Source organism: Hippocampus comes, unplaced genomic scaffold (assembly GCF_001891065.2).
Source record: "Hippocampus comes isolate QL1 unplaced genomic scaffold, H_comes_QL1_v1.1 scaffold112, whole genome shotgun sequence".
NCBI classification, from domain to species: Eukaryota; Metazoa; Chordata; class Actinopteri; order Syngnathiformes; family Syngnathidae; genus Hippocampus; species Hippocampus comes.
This window is the reverse complement of record NW_017805841.1, coordinates 1,078,904-1,097,737: the sequence shown is the minus strand read 5'-3', so window position 1 is coordinate 1,097,737 and position 18,834 is coordinate 1,078,904. Positions and strand designations below refer to the sequence as shown.

Below are 18,834 nucleotides of genomic sequence, written 5' to 3'. Positions count from 1 at the left end.
GGTGTAGGCCAGTGTTTCCCAACTTTTATTGAGCCAAAACATGTCCTCCATTTTACTCCAACAAAAACAAAAATAATAACAATAATAATGGCAAGGCACACAGTGTGTGCAAAAGGTTGATTGCTATCTAGTGGAAGAGCATTTAATTCTTCTGCTTGTCCTGATATGTCATTGGCATAGATAGATACAATGCAATACATCTTTCTTTACTTGGTGCTTTCACAACCACCGCAGCTGTAACAAAGCGCTATCCAGAACATTTAACATAAAATGACATCCACTATAACTGCTTCAAACAACAAGGTTTACATAGGAATAGTTGTTACAATTGTATTGTTGATGTTTTATAGTATGCGTTCTTTTGGGAATAAAACGGGTGGATTTTACTGTTTAATTCATATTCCACAAACGCAATATTAAGCAGAATACTCTGTCAAGACTAGTTGGGGGCACGTAGTGAAAAACTACATGGAACATTTTTTACTTGACTGAGTATGTACTCAATTATTTGTAGTACTACTTTTTATGAGTAAATATACTACATGATACTTACTTTTTAATGGAAAAAGATACTACATACTTTGATATGATTTGTAGTGAATAATTTTTGAACCATCACATTGAATATGTACAATCCCACACGACATACTTGATCTCTCGGGTGGCACTCACTGGTGTAGACGATGTCATCCAGAAATTTGTTTGCTAAAATTGTTGAAGGTTGCAGAAGAAGAAGTGGCACCGCAGGAGCCTTGTCATTGCTCTCCAGTGACAAGTGGGACTGTTTTTACACCTTCTTTCTAAATAAGGAAGCGGCCTGACAGACATATGACCACCAACCCAATTTGGGTGCTGCCTTGAGCCCACTCAACCCCCCTTACGCCCCTTACTGGGCCAGCAATGACAAAACATTGAAGGCGCTTTCTTGCTGCCATCAGGGCCCTCTCCAGCCTTACATTGGGAATCAGATCCTGGGAGGATGCGGAGCCCCTGGCTGGCCTGATAGTGGGCTCTCAATTCTTCCTTTCTTTGATTTGTGTGTTTGTTTTTGTTTGTTTCTGTTTTGGTGCATGGTGGATTTCTTGCAACTCTTCTTTTTGGTCGAGGAGCAAGGAGAGAGAGCAAGTGCGTGCGTGTGGGGGGGAGAGAGAGAGGCGTGGAGGTAGGAGCTGCAAAACATGGTAATCACCAGCAGCAGCACCAGCACCATCACCTCCAGCGTCTCCTCTCCTCCTCTGCACCGGGGCTTGCGTTTCATGCCCTGCACAGCTCCAGAAATAACCCTCAGCCAGCATGCCGAAGGGAGAAAAACAAGAAGAGCGGTATTTTTAGGCTCATTAATTTGGACCACGTGGTCTGAAGGTAAACCGGATGGCCGGAGCTCACAGGCTCCTCGTCAGTATGTCCTGCGAGGCCGCCACGCCGCACTGGACGCTGACCGCGGCGGTTCTCCTGAGCCTCCTGCTGGGCATCGTGTCTGCGTACCCGCTCCCGAGCGGCCGGACAAATGGCACCTTGCTGCTGGAGAAGCGCTGGGAGACGCTCTTCTCTCGCTCCGTGCTCGGGATCTCCGGGGAGAAGCCGGAGCTCAACTGGGAGAGTGACTACCTGCTGGGCATCAAGAGAGTGCGGAGGCTCTACTGCAACGTGGGCATCGGCTTCCACCTCCAGATCCTCCCCGACGGCACGATCAACGGTGCCCACCACGAGAACCCGTACAGTGAGTTCTTCCGTGTCATTTGCATGATCGTGCGTCATCTCAGTGGGGGTGCAAAGACAATTCTATTAAAAAACAAACAGCACCGAGCGCCCCCCCCCCGGCCCCCGTCCCTTGCCCTCCTCTCCGCTCTTCTCCTTTCCTTTGCTCTTCCTCTCTTCCCCTCTTCCTCCCCCTCTCCCCGAGCATGACATGAATGTATGGACGCTTTTAGACACAACTTATTTTTACGCTGTGGGCCAGCTCGGGCGGGCCTGTGGCGGTGGAGCCCACGACCACGCAAATGGCGCAATCCCGACACGCACACTCAAACACGCGCGCGCACGCCAACACAAATAAATAAATAATTAAATGTGATCGGATGTGAAGGATGCAGAACAAAGAGTCGTCACTCCGCAAGGTTACACCCAGAAGCGCGGAGAGGGAGCATAATGCATGCGAAATCGTAAGCATAATTCTAGTTAAAGGAAAAAGACCCCCCCACCCCCGAACCCCCTACGGTCAGCCGTCCAGCTCCCTAAAATTATTTATGCTTTCAGGTCTCATTGAGATCTCCACGGTGGAGAGAGGAGTGGTGAGCCTGTACGGAGTCAAGAGTGACTTGTATGTCGCCATGAACAGACGTGGGAGGTTATATGGGACGGTAGGTGTGCACCCCCGTTTTACTTGCACCGGAACGACGTGTGAATGGTTCGATAAGTGCTGGCGATTAATGTGCTTGAGCCAGTAGGATTGACACATTCCAAATAGTTGACATCAGGAACTTGTCAATTGGGCCCCCTGACGAAGAAGTCAAATGCAAGACATTGATCTATGCATTGCATCTGTCTCCTAACATTCTTATAATGCCAAATCACAAACTCGGTGACAAGCTCAGACCATGTGCATGAACATAACGGTCTAAATGCAATAAAAACTCATCTATTTATTAACACATGAGCTGGAGCTACTCCAGCTGAATTTTGACCAGAGGTGAGGTACACCCAAGACTGGTCGCCAGCCAATTACACTAAATTAAAATTTAGTCTTTGATAAACCATGCATGCATATGTTTCAAACGTGGGAGGACATCCGGGCGAACGCGGGAGAACATGCCCCCCTGCATTAAGGCCAGAGCTCAGATTCAAACCCCCAACCTCAGAACTGTGAGACGTCACTTTGCACACCGTGCCGCCAAACAAATAATTTAAAAAAAAATTATAATAAACAAAACTATAAATGGGTGCCGGTCTGGGGTGCCTCTACACTTGACTTATTCAGTTATTGTGGTTTGGAAGGGTGTCCGTCAGAAGTGATTGTCAGGATTTATTCTCTAGACAGCTGATGAGTACCTACAAAACTATTAACAGCAATATTTTATAGGTGTTGTGGCATCACTATGAGCTATAATTACAATTTTATAAGCGAGTTCCTTAAAGCCACAGTTCTCGAGTTGGGTCGCTAACTGACCGATTTAAACATTACAACTCAGTCATCCTTGGCATCAGCGGAGCAGAGAAATAGCCCCTTTATCGCTGTATCTCTTGGACATCACCGTTTGTGGATTAAAAACAAAAAATAACATTGGTCAACTGAGAATTTTCATCAGAAGTGGCATATGCGTCTGCCGATGTATTTTTGGCGCTGATTCAAAAATATCTCATTTTTTCTCGCAGATCAGGTTTTTGAGATGTTGTTTTCATTTTTTGTTTTTATGTTTGAGCTAATAAAAAAAAAAAACTTGTGTAATATGGATTTTACCATGCAGTGTAGTTTATAGCTGTGACGTTTTAGGAAAAAAAAAATCCTGCCGTTGCGGAATTTAATTCCTTAATTTATGACTACAGTAAATATATTACTACATTACATATTACTATTTTTATTATTATTACTACTACAAAAACCTGATGTGTGCTGGAGAGAGAAAACAAAGGTGGATTCAAAATCTGTGCAAAAAAAAAAAAAAAAATCTAAAAAAAGTTCAGTAAAAATGTAAATACCGGCGTAATGGACCACAGTTAAAAATAAAACCGACATTTACTCATTATTAATGAAATGTAAAATCAAATTGAGCTTTGGGCGGCCCGGTTGTCCAGTGGTTAGCGTTTAGACCTCACAGTGCAGAAGTACCGTGTTCAATTCCAGCTCCGGCTTCCCTGTGTGGAATTTGCATGTTCCCCCCCGGGCCTGCATGGGTTTTCTCCCGGTACTCCCACATTCCAAAAACATGCATGGCAGGCTGATTGAACACTCCAAATTGTCCCTCGGTGTGAGTGTGAGCGTGGATGGTTGTTCGTCTGTGTGTGCCCTGCGATTGGCTAGCAACCGGTTCAGGGTGTCCCCCGCCTAATGCCCGAAGACGGCTGGGATAGGCTCCAGCACTCCCGCGGATGAGGGGATTGGAAAATGCAATGCAGAATTGCGCTTTGATAAGAAGTCACATCGTGTGTCTTTCCCTTCTTTCGGTGTATTTAGTTTTTCTATTCTCAGTCTTTGGCTGAGAATTGTTTTGGCTGTTTCTTTTTTTTGGAGTTCCCACCAAAAGGAAAAAAAAAAGAGAAAAGAAACAAAACAAATGCCCAGAATAATTTAGGCATCTCTTACTGGAATGTTTTGGTTGCGGGGCAGTCCAGTGGTGATGGTGGTGGTGTGGTTTTCACGTCTGCCTCACAGTTCTGAGGCTTATGGGTTGAACTCTGCTGCGGCCTTCCTGTGTTGAGTTCTTGGTGTGCTTCTTCCCACATTGCAAAAAAAAAAAAAAAAAAAAAAAAACAAGGCATGTTTAGAATTTGGGATCATTAAAGACTCGAAGTTGTCCATAAGTGAGAATGAAGTGGGAGTATATGTTTTGTCTAAATGTGCCACGTGAGGATGAAAACAAGCACTGTGGCATACAGATTGCTTTTTTTAAAAAAAAAAAAAAAACTTTAATCATTAAAAAAAAAAAAACAAGTCTGCCTGTTCAGTTAATAGCGAGGACATAGACGAAGGGATTTTGGTTGAATTCTGAGCGATTCAAAGTTGGAGGCGTTCAACCAGAGCTGTATCATCCCATTGTGCTGTATTTCTTTAACACATTTAGTGTGATGGGTCCACAGTATAGCCAACACTTAACCTTATGCGTTTTGTGCTCTTTTAACATCTGGTTCGGACATGCTCAAAGGTACTTGACTTGAGTTGGAGAGATTTGTGAGCATGTCAGCAGTAACCTTGATGTCACTGGCGCTGAAATGACAATGACACGTGTTCCCGTTGGTGGCGGCCGCTTGGCTTGTGGGCTGACATCCTTGACAGGCAGAATGTATCTCCTCTGGAGTGATGAAGTGTTAGCTTGCCACTGTGCTGGTGATCTGATAAGAGATTGAATTTAGCCACATGGAGGCAGCCGGCTCGCCTGCTATAGACACGCCATGTTGGCCAGTCAGCACTGCAGAACTTGCACCGTATGTTTCCTTCATAGTAGTGGCTGATGTTTTGTTGACTACTGAGGGCCTTGAAAGATTCTTGTTCACCTCAAAGCAAACCGTCTTGGATTTTGTTCTATTCAATTAGAAGCTTTCAAATGTACCGGATTTTGGATTGCGTTGAAAGTTGTTCAAATTAGTCCAGTGAGTGTGGTCAAGGGCTGGAACCTATATTATGCCTACAATTGTTGAAGTGGCACAAAAATGATGACGTTGAGCCAAATGAAACATAAATATAACAATATTAGCGCCTTTTCAATTGTTCAACAGTGTCTTTGAATTTCATAACCGGCTATCGTCCTCTGGGAAAATGTTAATTAGTTCTTTACTTCCATTGTCCTTGGTGAAAGAATTGATCACTTTTTTTTTTTCATATGTTGGAGTGCGCCCGTATGCCATATGCCAAAAACAGGAAGTGTGTTCTCATTCACTTCAGTAGGAATTTGTACAAAAAGTCATACACTGGACTGGAGTCTGATTGTTTTGAGGCTCACTTGCATCGCTGCAGGCTGTGGGACTTCATTCTCCACTTTGTGACAAATTGTCCTTTTGATTGTGAAAGTTTGTGTGTCTCACTATGTGCCGTCCATATGACTGCCGACCAGTCCCGGTTGTATTCTGCATATGGTGTGAAGTCAGCTTGCAGAGGCTCCAGCTGACCTGAACAGGATAAGCAATCCAGAAAATGAATGGATGGATTGGACTTATTCACCCTCTTCTCTAGGACATCAACTTGAGTTTTGAACCCGATGGAAAATACTGTTGATGAATGTAGTTTTATATTTTTATCTGCAAAGTGTGTTGCTTCTGGCATCTATTGTAACTGTAAATCAATGGCCTTTATTGTGATGTCACACATAAGCCCAAATGTCTTGTTGGCATCTTAGTTGGCTGTCTGCCCTCTGGTTCATGGACAATGTCTAAAGACAAATGATTTTTTTTTCTGAGGAAGGATGCTTCCCTTCTGACCCAAATCTATCTATCTATCTATCTATCTATCTTATATATGTATGTATATATATATATGTATGTATATGTATATTTATATATGTATATATATATACTGTATATGTATATATATATACTGTATATGTATATATGTGTGTGTGTTTGTCTGTGCGTTAGTTTACTTTGCAGGCTACTTTCTGTTGAATGGAGGAGGATTTTGGACAATATGATTACGCGGAGGAGTGTGACGAAACAATTTCAGTGCAAACATGGAAAATGTGAAATGATTTGCTTCTATCTGGACTTGCACCAACATCAAACGGGTTCTTGCTCATCGTACCTTCTTTGTGTCATCCTAACACACTAAATACTGGCGAAACAATATCATCAAATCAATAACTTCCCCTGATGCTTTGGCCAGAATGCCGTTTGACGTGTGGATCAAATTTCTGGATGACTTGTTTGTCACGACTGTACGTATACGGATATTATATTACCGTAACATAGTTGCAGCATTCCTTTTTATCCGACAGCATCAAATTTTAGTGCCTTAGCTCCATGTGTGTAATCTACGGCCACCTGGTGGCCAAGGCCCACATACTAGGAGGCCCACTGAACCGCAGAAAAGTATGAAATCACAATGCAAAAAAACTTTTATTTACAATACTATAGAGTGACGTTTTTTCTTTTTCACACTGAAGTTAAAGCATTTTGTGTTAGTTTTTGTGTGGCGTGCAGAAAAGGATGAACAGTGTTTCCATTCATTTCAATGGGGATATATGAAGAGAGTGGTCACAGAACGAATTGACCATGGAAGCCGAGGCCCCTCTGGATCATGTATTTGTTGCAAAAATTCAAAAAATGAAACTCGTTCATTATGTAGCTTCACTTTACACAGACAAACTTTACAAGATGTCATGATGTATTGACTCTCATTTTGATTGACAGCTAATGACAACCCCAAATTCACCATGGCAGGGAACACCCCAACCTTCTTGCAAAAGTATGAATGAGACCGGAAGGGAGCTTGAGAAAATGACTTTGCCACCTGTGTCCTCTCCAGACAGTCTTCCATGACGAGTGCAAGTTCCGAGAGAGGATGCTCCCCAACAACTACAACGCCTACGAGTCGCTGGCGTACAGAGGCTCCTTCGTGGCGCTCAGCAAGCACGGCCGCGTCAAGAGGGGCAACAAGGCCACCACTGCCATGACTGTAACGCACTTCCTACCCCGAATATGACCTCCCCTGAGCAAAGACTGGCAATAACACACTTATTTGCACATGTGGACTCTTCCCAGGTAACTTCAATACCCGATCCATTCTGTACATCCATAAAAAAACCACCACGGACTGTCATAGAGAGAATATCCAATAGTATTTATTCAGACTTTATATGTATATTTGGGTAGCTTACTTTGTATTAGAAATGATGAAATGCCTTTCTTTGCTGCTTTTTTGGATTTCAAACCAATTTGTGTTGGGTGGGGGGAGGAGGCTTCATTGGTCTCTTCATTCTACTGTATGGGTGCTTGCTGGAGTCAGTGGAGTGGGTGCCCGCTTCTTTTTGGAGATGATCATTGTATTACCTCAAAGCACCAAAAATCCTGAAAAATATACATGCATGGAACTTATACTGAGGAAAAAAAAATTGCCTGTGAACATGTTTTTGTTGTGCACCATCTCCGTTTGTTGGATATCGTCTCTGACAGGGCAGCTCAAGCACTTGCAAATATGGCGGTGGTTGTTCTTGTTTTGTCATGAGGTAGCGGTGCCTTGAATTCCTATTCTGCCCCCCGCCCCTTTTTCCCCCCCTTTGCATGCAAGTATCGCCGGTGCTTAAGTCAGAAATAGGAATGACAGACAAGCCATCACTCCGCAAGTCAGACGCCAGCGTTGATCTTGAGCCTCATTCCAGGAAGGCCACACGATGTTCCCTCCGGTAATGAGCTAAATGAAGTGAATTGTGATTGCAGAGCCTTTTCGAAACATTTGAAAGAAAGAAATCGGGCCCCGGAGGGAGTTTTGACAATCCCGCAATTTGGTGATCAAAAGTCTTTGTGGACATGCCATTGTCATCCAAGTATGAAGGAAACCTCATTTTTCTCACTTAGTTTCTACAGATGAGAGTGCGCCGTCTGGCATTTAGACAAAAGAGTGACGGAGGCTTCCCTTTTGGTTTGGCCTTTATGCAGGAAATAGCGTGGATGCTACTGTTGATTAGTCAGTTCACTGTCAATGAGAGTCCGCTCTGAGGGACATCAGGATTCGACACTTCAGGTACCCCAGTCCCTCCCATTTAGTATGACATTTGTCTTTATTATTGATGAAATGTATTTATGCAAATTGGTCACTGAGTATGTAGCGTACTTTTCCTTGAATGCAACCCTTTGAGATACTGTAATTTGGCGATGGGTCGGGGAGGGGGCGAAGGCCACGACGGCAGCGATGCTCCAAGTTGGGACTTTTAAGGGTCTCTGCGAGTGGCCGCCGTTGTTGATTGAATGATGCGAGTGATGTGGACGAACACTGCGGGCCCCCCATCCATCCGAGCCACTTGTGTACTGAGGCTCTCGGTGCTGACGTCTCGTTCTCGGGTTACTGACGTTTCGTTGTTTTCTTGTGGCGACCTTGTTCTTTGAGCAGCATGACAAGCGAGCCTCTCGTGTTTTCTCATGTGGATTGAGATGAGGATGTCATGACTCATCGACACCGTTTTCGGCCCTGCTGAAACGCGCTGCAATCAGTGTTTAGTTTTGGGGTACAGTGGAACCTCTGAAGTACTAAAGTTGCTCAGCCGAGCGATTCTGGAAAGTGGGGTGGGGGGGGAGCTCAAATGTCACAAATCTTTTTCTTTGGCTTTTTGAGATATGGATTCCAATTGCCACAAAAGAGGCAAGGGATGCTCCTCAATACAATATGGCAAAAAAAAAAAAAAAGTGGACCCTTTCATTCACCCTCTAACCTAATAACATGAGAAGCTGTCCACTGTTCGAACCGCTGTCCCTGAAAGGGTTAATCATGCTACATTTCCACAAATAGTTGCCTCCGCTAGAAGTGACACCGTTTCTCAATTAATCAGTGCCACGTGAACAAATTAAAGCCCCTCCTCAAAATCAACACCTTGGTTAAAAGTCTCAGTAAGTCTGTTCATGAGCAATGCCGTTTACGCTCAGCGTTAACGCCTCAACTGATTTCCTCTGAGTTCCAAAGTCTGTTTTTACCGTAGCATGTTAACAGCCTTTTGCAAGAATCTTCTTTTACTTTGGAAAACAATGATCGAATCCATTTCAAAAAGGTTGGTGAGTACATCATCTGCTCCCCCCTCGTGCAATACTTTTTCATCGCGAAACATGATCAAATAAACACAATAATTGGTTTGCAAACAGTAGTCTGGGGGACAATTGTTTCGTCATGCACTTTAAAGCAAAATGAAATGCTATCAGATTAATCGCTATAAACACACCACAAGAGCATCAGTCAGGATCACTTTTAGCGACATCAGATGATTGAGCCTATGCCGACTTTGATCAAAAGGGAGAGGAAACGATCAAATTCAGTCCGATTACTGGTGTTAAGATGAATCAAAGTTTGGAGTCTTAATAATAAAACAAGTTCCCAGTGTGGGATGAATGATGACCTTGCCTTTTTTGGGGGAGGGCGGGGGGACAGGGATTTTCTTTCTGTCAATTTTGTTTTTGTCGATTCTGTGCTCACTCCACATTGTCTTGCAAAGATGCACATATGTTTAGATTAGATCCATGCTGTCTTTCTCTTTCGAGTTTGCCAACTTTTTTTTGTCATTCCTCTGCATTTTCTACATGGTACTAATTTTCTTTTCATTTGACATCTTTAAATTATTTTCTAACATGACCATCAGAGCCCTCCTTATTGATATCTATTTAAAGATGCCTATTCCCCTCGGAAGTAGGGGAAGCAAACATCTGGGCTGTCTTTGGTTCATTCACTAAGCACATCATTTCAGGGGGATTTTTACATACAATTGATCCTGGATACTCACCGATTAACGATTCCCTCCCCCCTCAATGCAGTGTTCTCTCTCTCTCTCTCTCTATGCGAGTGGCCGCAAACAAACAAAAAAATTCAGAATATATATATATATGATTATATATATATATTTTTTTGCGAGTATAAAGAAAAGAGCCCTTTAACTTGGAATTAATTTGAGGCGTTAAACATGCAACATACCTATATATATATATATATATATATATATACAGGTATGTATGTATGTATATGTAAGCATGTAAGCCACAAACTGTAGTCAATAGACAAGCGCACGAATGGACAGGGAGCGATCTCGAACACAGCCCTGTTGTCACGACATGAGGAAATGAAGTCATTCTTGAAATAGAACGATATGCAAATCAGATATTTGTGGTCAGTCATTTCATGTGTCTTGTACAAATTTACTGACTGGTAAATTTATTTTTACACTCGTATGACAGTTTAGAATGTTCAAACATTGTCTGTACAGTTAATTAAGGTATGTATTTTTATTTTATTTTATTTTTTTAATCAGACACAGCTTGACCAGCATTGTGTAAAAACTTGAGAGGTTCTACTGTACTACTCAATTTGAAATGTTTTGCAAATTTCTGCATGTAGCAAAGTACCACTCCGTCCAGCTTGGTGGAGTATGATTTGTTTGAAGAAAATGTTGTCACCGTTTACCTCATTCACTCTTAACTGTAACCTGCTGTGGGCAGTGCATCGGGGGGTGGGGGGGGGGGAACAAGCTTTCTGCTCATGTTTGGTAACTGAGACGTGTGGCACCTGGATGGCGAGTGCGGCCATGCCAGCGCATACACGACTTGTCGTTTTTTTGCCAAAATGACACCAGAGGCCATATCAGTTGACCTCGAGTCAGGAATAACAGGACACCGTGAGGCAAAAAGGGTTGGTGGGGGTGGGGCGCACAAGAGTTAAGTGGGATGCACTGTAAGTAGCAAATAGAATCAAATGCTTCCAGAACGGTTGCTTGGTTGGTTAAACATGTTGAATACTGTGATTACAAGGGAGGCTGAGGGTGTTAAACTGTGACTATTATCACTGCTGATAAAGCTATCTTTTGGTTTGATCACCATTATGATTGTTTTGTTAATTTTAACACATGATGGAGGATCAGAAAATAATCAGCTGTAGCTTCGGTTTTTGGTTTTTTTTTTTTTGCTGGAATGATTGCATGATTGTAACATTTTTGGCAAAACTACTAAAATTAGGATAAATTATTATATGCGGTGCAATTTTATCAACAGGGGATGAGTCCCTGGCAAACAAGTCCGATTTACACATTTCAAAGCACTTGCTTGTGAAGGCAATATTGTGTGAATTGCTTTTGGCTTTGTTTTGCCATCCCCGGTCTCTTTTTTGGGTGCTGCACAGGACACTCTTAAAACAACGCGAGGTGGTTGGACTGGCAATGCAAGAGAATATTTTATTATTCGCAGCGATGTTGCGTCGAATGCAACTTTGTTGGGTGTCTTCAAAGGACAAGAAAGTCTGTTGCATGATGTTGTTTTGAGGCAGACTTCCGGTTTAGTTTTGATGTCACTCAGAGAAGTATTGATATGGTGAGGAAAAAAAAAAGATCCCCTGTCAATCAACACCCACTTCTTTAATGCCCTATTATGCACAAGGAATTTGGAATGGTCCCTTGTTCGTTTTGCTGACCATCAGCTGCTTTTAAAGATCTATGTTGGTTTACAGGAATCTCAAGCGTGTGGATCTGTGCTCAGTACGTGTGTGTGTGTGTGTGTGTGTGTGTGTGTGTGTGTGTGTGTGTGTGTGTGTGTGTGTCTCGCTGTGTGCCTGCAGCCTTTCTGTTTTCCTCTCAGTTTCCTATTCCTGCACTGAGGGGAGAGTGCTTCCTCTTGAGTCCCCCTCCTCTTTTGGAACATATACCTCACCTTCTGCCTTAGTTCTGATTATTGAAATGATTGTAAATTAGTTTGAAACAACAGACTTATTCAATCATTTGTTTCTGAGAAAAAAAAATACAATGGCGAGTACGTTAAAAAAAAAGACTATATTACAAATGGGTTTCCTTTTATTTTTGTACGTATGTGCTGTGCACAGCATTCAACTGTATTCCTGAAATGATAATAAAAAAAGATTTTGTAAAAACTGTTGCGATGTCTTCAAGTTTCCATGTTTGACAATACTTTGGAAGCATTTGCTTGAAGATTTGTTATCAATGTTAAGTATACTAATTGATTGCTAGGACAGTTGAGAGAAGCGGACCTGTAATTACCCCTGTACCCCGCCTCTCTTCTTTTTTCACTTTAAACAGAAGAAATTCAACATGATATTTATAACACTGGCAGTAGAGTTCCAATGTTACCTCAGTGGCTGTACTGTATATGTTTGAGTTACGTTTGAGTCCGATAAAAATTAAATGTATACTTTCCCCTAAAAGAGTACTGGAACCATAAAGTCAATTCCTTTTTGTTTTTGTTGTATACTGAAGACAATTGGATTTCAGATCCAAAAATGAATCTGGCTGGAAGCCCTGGCAAAGCATTTCAAATGAAGAATGCAACAGTCTAGTGAATTCAATGGTTCACAGGCTTGATGCGGTTCTTGCAGGTAAGCATTCCGCCACCAAAAATTAAATGTTATTCACTTTAAGTAAATTTAATAACGCCCGCTTCAATACTTTTGCTCTCTTGAAAAGTGAGAAGCTTCAAACAAAAGGTTCCCTGTCCTGAGTTTTTAACATATCCAGATGTAAAGACCATGAAATAAAAGTTGGACTTCTGAACTTTTGTCTCATATTCATCTTTTGATCTGAAAACCCAAATGTGTTGAGTGTGCAACCAAAAACAAAGGAAGGGACCCTGCCTTCCAAAACATTTGGAGGGAACTGTAGACTTAGAGAAAGTGATACACCCTGGATGGTTTTACGTGACAGAATGACCACTCGAAGACTATTTGGATGATGTCGATGTGGCTAATGCAGAGAACTTGTTGTCCTCCTTTGTGACGCACTTGCAGTTTACACAGTTCCACAAGTGGCTGCCTCGGCAAATAATGTGTTTCAGTTTCCAAAGAGGCAGCGACATTCCTTGTTGCGCTGCCAGTTAAAGATTGCAGGAATTCCACAAAGGCAACCCTAAACCACTGACAAACAACAAGGCTTTGTGTCATTTGGACGCGACCCTGTGTTTAAATAAGCCCGCTGGACTTTCTCCTCCTGCAGAGAGAGCTCCTCACACTCTAAGCGACGGCGCTCGCTCTGCTCTGGTAAGGAAAGCGCGCCTTCCTCAAATGACCATGCAAGCGACTTTCTTCCCATTCCTCCTGATTGCCGCCCATGTGTCTTTACCCTTGGATTGTAAGTTGAGGTCAAAGGACGCGGAGGAGCTACCTCTTCAGCAGAGCTTGAGCTCAGGAACGCATTGGGATATGTCAGCCAGGAGGGCACATTACTACGTGCTGCAGAGTGCTGGATCCGTGAGGAAACGTCTTCTCGGCCACTTTCTGGGTGAGTCCGCTTCTGCGTCTTGGTTTGACCTGCGTGGATTCTCAGTAGGCTTTAAAGCTGCTTCGTGCAGGCGTAGGCTGTACTAAAAATCAAGTTGTGAAAAATCGTGCCTCTTTTACATGTCTCGTACCAAAAGGTGCTTTTATTGTGGTCATCTGATTTTGCCTCAAATCCTTGCAGTTGTTCATCCCACGAAGACACAACGGAGCAATTATGTGTCCATATATGACCTGAGAAGAAAGCATTTTGTGTGCCTGGACTCCGAGGGGGAGCTGTACAGCTTTGTGAGTCACTTTCTTTTTTTTTACTTTGATTGCACCCAGATGACTGCAAATCCAGTCCACCCCGTTTATCACAGGGGCTGCGTTCTTGACCCAACAGATTAATTAAAATGTATTAAAATAGAGCTTTTCAAGTCTTCCTTAGCAGCCACTTACGCGCTTGCGCTCACACGGTTCTGCGAGCAAGAGGCCGAGCATGCTTGCTTGAAGCCGTTTGCCACCCCCAGTTGAAGTTGACTGTAAAACGGACACAAAACAAAAGACAAATAAAAAACGTTTTATATTTCAATAATGAACTGTTCAACCAAACCATATATCATTGCATCTGATGAACGTCTGCTAATTCAATGCGAAAATACTGAAGAATGTGAAATGCCATAAAGAGAAATTAGCATTGATGTTATGGCAATTAAAAACCTTTTAATATATTTTCACTGATTTGTGGGAATGACGACTGTTACTGGAGATTGGGGAGCTTCTTGTTGCATTTGAAAGGCGAAATCAAGTCGAACAATATGTTCTATGGGCGCCTCGTGGTTCACTGGTTAGCATGTCCACCTCACAGTGCAGCAGAACAGGGTTCGATATTTTTCTCTGGGCACTCCGCTTTCCTCCCACATTTCGAAAACATGCATGGCAGGCTGATTGAACACTCCAAACTGTCCCTCGGTGTGACTGTGAACGCAAATGTTTGCTCGTCTATGTGTGCCCTGCGATTGGATGGCAACCGGTTCAGGGTGTCCCCCGCCTACTGCCCGAAGACGGCTGGGATAGGCTCCAGCTCCCCCCGCAACCCTAGTGAGGATTAAGCGGTTCGGAAAATGGATGTATGGATATGTTCTGAGAATGACATCAGAGTGCCTAAGAGCTCACGTAATGAACGCCACGGCTCAAGCGTTTTCTGGGTTTGGTCATGTGATGTCTGCAAGTTGAGCGCTTCGGAACTGTGATGTTATTTTCAGTTGGCAGCAAGTGTCGGTAAAAGGCACGTTGGCCGCTTAATTCATATTCCACAAACCAAAATTCTGTGCTTAGACTCGTGGAGGTGCATAGAACACATTAGTGTCCACAAATTTTTTGACTGCCCCTTTAATTAAGTTACATCCTCCAGAGTAGACCTTAGCGCAGCACGGCATGTTGTGGCATTACACGTTAGGTGTGCAATTCTAAATTCGGACTTGCCCGTTGATGGTCAAAACGATGACGTTAAAGTCTACGCTATAGCATGCATAATGAGCCACGATCCAGCGGGGAAACACTGAAAAGCACGTTGTTGTTCTTTTCTTACCAAACAGAGGCAAAATAACTGGAGCGACTGTGTCTTCAGCCGAATTGGCTTCATCAGTGCGAAACAGAGTGGTGTGATTTACTCTCCAAAAACAAGTCAGCTTGTACTCTCTCACCCTGGGTCATCGGGGCTGTCCTCCGTCTCGCCAAAGCGCTTCCTGGCTCGCTTGGTGACGAGACAGAGGAGGAGCGAGGAGGTGAACCCGTCCGACCCGTTAAGGTCCGAGTCGCATCCCTCTCATTCCGTCAAGGAGCACAAAGATTCAGATCACGGTCAGCCGGAACCGGACCAGACGGGAGCCGTGTCAAAGGAGACCATCACCTCCAGTGACGATGACCCCTTAAAGGTCTTACATCCAAACGGGCCTGTGAGTCCAGTCAAGACCAACATAGCAGACCGAGCGGAACAAGACTGACATCATCAACTTGGGCAATTGTCGTTGAAAGAACGTACACTGGAAGATCTAAGAGTGAACACGGTCTGTTCCCGAAGATGGTCAAAACTATTTTTCCCATCAAAAATAATAACATAAAACCTTTTCAGATTTTTTTCAGGCAGATTTTTTCATGTTGTCAATTATAAATGACGAAGATGCGCTCCATGCATCTCACCTCTTCTTGTAACAGAAGTATAAAAATGAGTTAACCATTTTAAATGAAAAAAAAAAAAAAAGCAAGCGCTGTCTATGTTGACACTGGAGTCTTCTAACGTGACTTCAGGTAGAGTCCCCTCCACAAGTATGGGAACGGCGAGGTCAATTCATTTGTTTTTGTTGTTTACGGAAGAGTTTCAGATGGAAAGATGAATAGGAAACCAAAGTTCAGTTTTCCTGCTTTTATTTCTCGGTGTTCACATCAAGATGTGCGAAACAGCACATGACCGAGCAATTTTTGTATGAAGCCGCCCACTCAATTTTAAAGTTGATGAAACCGTTTTATCTGGCAATCCATGTATCCAACCTAATCAGGCGAAGCTTCATCATTGCATCACCAATGCAGACTGCCAACACAGCAAAGGACGTCATCAGGGGAAAAAAAGTGGAAGGTCTTAGACTGGCCAAGTCAATCGGCGGACTTTAACCGAGTCAAGCCTTTTGCAATTTTACCTGCTGAAAAGGAGACCGAATGGAGAAACTCTCAGAAATAAACAAGAACTGAAAGAAGTTCGAAAAAAGGCCCGGCAAAGCATTTCAAATGAAGAATGCATCATTTGCCATTCCCATCATTTTGGAGGGGACCGCGTATTCCGTTGTTGTTTTTGTCGTGACACCCTTTGATCGAGGCTGGTCCTTCTTTTGGAGTGCGTACTTCAGAGTTAATTTTTTGACACTCACTGAACTGAGGTCTCGTGAGATAAAAGCAAATATCTTGGTTCGCGAGGCATATTTTGGCCAAAAAATGGAGGGAGACTTCCAAATGATGTCAAGGGCAATCACACAACCCACAATCGTCCCTTTGCAAAGTGCTCCAACTGTCACAGGAGCAAGGAAGCATTTCCTGTTCCGAGACCGATGCCATTTTCCCAAATGCAGTACTGGAATGATAATCGTGCCGTGACAGAATGTGTTACCTCACTACTGGGGTTAGTTTGGAAACATTGGATGGCATCATGAGAGGCAGGTTAGATTCAGCGCAAAGCTGTCCTTGAACCTTTGTTGTCAGTTAAACATTAACCCTCGGGCGAGATGCGGCAAACGTTTGTTGCGCATACGGGAAACCCATCATCTCTGTGAGCAATTGCGCCTATTTATAAATGTGTTGATTTTTGAAATGCTTCATTTTTAATTCAGCATAATCGGCCTTTGCGTTTGCAGCCTTTCATATCAGGTGCCGGACACCGAGTTGTACAAATGATAAAGGTATTTATTTATTGGAAAATGGAAGCGGATGTTGTAACTCTTTGTCCCTGCTGAATGTTTCAGTTGCTGTGGCTCCTTTATGATTTGTATCTATGTAGGCTTGATGTCGCACTGTTTTTCAATTTGGATTACTCGGTGACATGTCAGTATGTCACGCTTCCTCCCAATCAGAGTGTCAGCTCTTTTCTGTGTTTTCTGGCCCTGCGGCCGCCCTTGCCCTCTGTGTGGACCCCGGGACGGCCACTGGACTGGCTCTGCCAAGAACCTCTCGTCCGGACTCCGGGACGCCCACCCGATTGATCCTGCCAAGAATCTCTCATTTGGCTTCCTGGGCGGCCACCGGATATGTCCCGCTAAGAACCTGTCTCGCTGCTTGCAGGACAGCCATCGGATTGGTCCTGTCAAGAACTTATCGTATTGCCTTCCTCGATCTGTGTTTGATTATAGTTTTGATTTAGTAGTTTCATGTTTTCCTCGTGTTTTTTTTTTTTGTTTGTGTGCGTCTCGTTAGGTTGTTGTGCCCACCTGTACTCATTTACCGATCCCTTGTGTTACCCAATTAGCTCCCTCTGACACTGTCTTGTCCACGTGTTCCTAGTTGACTTGTTTCATCTTTGTTGGTTCATTGTCTTTGTTACGTCTAACTGCTGTTTGCTGTCTCAGTTCAAGTCAAGCTAGTTTGCTAGTGTTTCTGTCGTGACTTTGATGTTTGGTTACTTGGATTCTTGTTGTTTTAGACTTCTGTTTATTTATTGTTTAGACCTCGTTTATCTTTTATTCATTTGCAGTCTAATTTTTGACATGGAATATGAACTTCCACCAGGTGTTGCTTCACAAGCGGAGTCGATCACCGGGTGGTGCCCCTGTTGTCAATGTCTCTTCCTCCTTAAATTAATCTTTCAGTTGCTATGCAGTTGCTGTGGCTCTTTTATGCTTTGTGTCTTTATTATGTCATATAGGCTTGATGTCTCAGAGTATACACTTGGATTACTCAATGACCTGTCAGTATGTCAATCTTTCACCGAAAAGTATATTTCTCAGATTGTTCCTTTACAGGGACAGTGTGTGAAATTTGTTATTTGTCATTTTTCAACTGTGATAAAAAAAAACACACTATGAATTCAAATATGTAAAAAAAATGTTTGATCACATTACGTGCGTGTATGTGTATCTATCTATTCTATACTGTATATAAAAAAGAGTTTTGAGCTTAGGTTGTGACATTCTGATAGTTCACCAATAGATGGCACTACATTCTACACATTGTACCGAAAGTACTGTACTGTCTAGCGTTGACCACATCTTCACTTACAAAGTTATTAGAACATTGTAAAATATTATAATGGTACTATGTTTAAAAAAGCGAAAGGTCTAGCTGAAGAATTACTCAAGCATTCAAAAACGCAGTTGTGAATTTATAATGGGACAAAAAAAAAGCATTGCACAGAGGCATTCCCATTATTATGCAGGATCATGGTGCTGTAACATGGTTAACATTTCCCAACATATAATTTCTGCGAGTGAATAAAATAAAAAATCACATACGTTAATGACACTCGGTTGAAAGTGTACAAATGAGCTGGAATTTGCCATTTGCTCTGTTAATTGAGAACAATAGTCGCTCATTTCCCCAAAGGTCTACACGAGTGATGTGTCGGTCGCGAACGAGCCGGTAAAAAGAGCCGGCTCTTTGAAGGGAACGATGCGAGCCGGTACCCTTCCTCGAGAGCTATCTCTGCCATTTTTTCTCTCTCTCTCTCTCTCTCTCCTCTTTCTTCTCTTCTCTATCGTGCG

The 18,834-nt window shown here is 43.0% G+C and overlaps 2 protein-coding genes across 4 annotated transcripts; both read left to right on the top strand.

The window, feature by feature from the left end:
- Positions 1–331: 331 nt before the first annotated feature.
- LOC109526827 (fibroblast growth factor 6) lies at positions 332–9,078 on the top strand. The gene is made up of 3 exons (XM_019888375.1): positions 332–1,720; positions 2,257–2,360; positions 7,172–9,078. Exons 1-3 carry the CDS (start codon positions 1,372–1,374, stop codon positions 7,346–7,348), a joined length of 630 nt encoding a protein of 209 aa, XP_019743934.1. The 5' UTR covers positions 332–1,371; the 3' UTR covers positions 7,349–9,078.
- A 4,076-nt stretch (positions 9,079–13,154) lies between these two features.
- On the top strand, positions 13,155–18,091 carry LOC109526794 (uncharacterized). 3 transcript variants are annotated; one of them, XR_002170413.1, is made up of 4 exons: positions 13,155–13,613; positions 13,794–13,897; positions 15,190–17,040; positions 17,212–18,091. XR_002170413.1 is itself a non-coding variant. In XM_019888305.1 (4 exons), exons 2-4 carry the CDS (start codon positions 13,535–13,537, stop codon positions 15,595–15,597), a joined length of 591 nt encoding a protein of 196 aa, XP_019743864.1. In that variant the 5' UTR covers positions 13,155–13,372; positions 13,469–13,534; the 3' UTR covers positions 15,598–18,091. The 3 variants fall into 3 exon arrangements, 2 of the variants coding, with proteins under 2 accessions (XP_019743864.1, XP_019743863.1); XM_019888305.1 differs by having other exon boundaries at positions 13,155–13,372; positions 13,469–13,613; positions 15,190–18,091; XM_019888304.1 differs by having other exon boundaries at positions 15,190–18,091.
- The last annotated feature ends 743 nt before the right edge of the window (positions 18,092–18,834 follow it).

What these genes read in the sequence shown, in the direction of transcription:
- LOC109526794 (XM_019888304.1), top strand. Translation starts at nt 13,397, where the DNA reads ATGACCATGCAAGCGACTTTCTTCCCATTCCTCCTGATTGCCGCCCAT. An exon ending in TCTTCTCGGCCACTTTCTGG is followed by an intron (nt 13,614 to 13,793) that starts GTGAGTCCGCTT and finishes AAATCCTTGCAG; the next exon opens with TTGTTCATCCCACGAAGACA. An exon ending in AGGGGGAGCTGTACAGCTTT is followed by an intron (nt 13,898 to 15,189) that starts GTGAGTCACTTT and finishes CTTACCAAACAG; the next exon opens with AGGCAAAATAACTGGAGCGA.
- LOC109526827 (XM_019888375.1), top strand. Translation starts at nt 1,372, where the DNA reads ATGGCCGGAGCTCACAGGCTCCTCGTCAGTATGTCCTGCGAGGCCGCC. An exon ending in CCACCACGAGAACCCGTACA is followed by an intron (nt 1,721 to 2,256) that starts GTGAGTTCTTCC and finishes TTATGCTTTCAG; the next exon opens with GTCTCATTGAGATCTCCACG. An exon ending in GTGGGAGGTTATATGGGACG is followed by an intron (nt 2,361 to 7,171) that starts GTAGGTGTGCAC and finishes TGTCCTCTCCAG; the next exon opens with ACAGTCTTCCATGACGAGTG.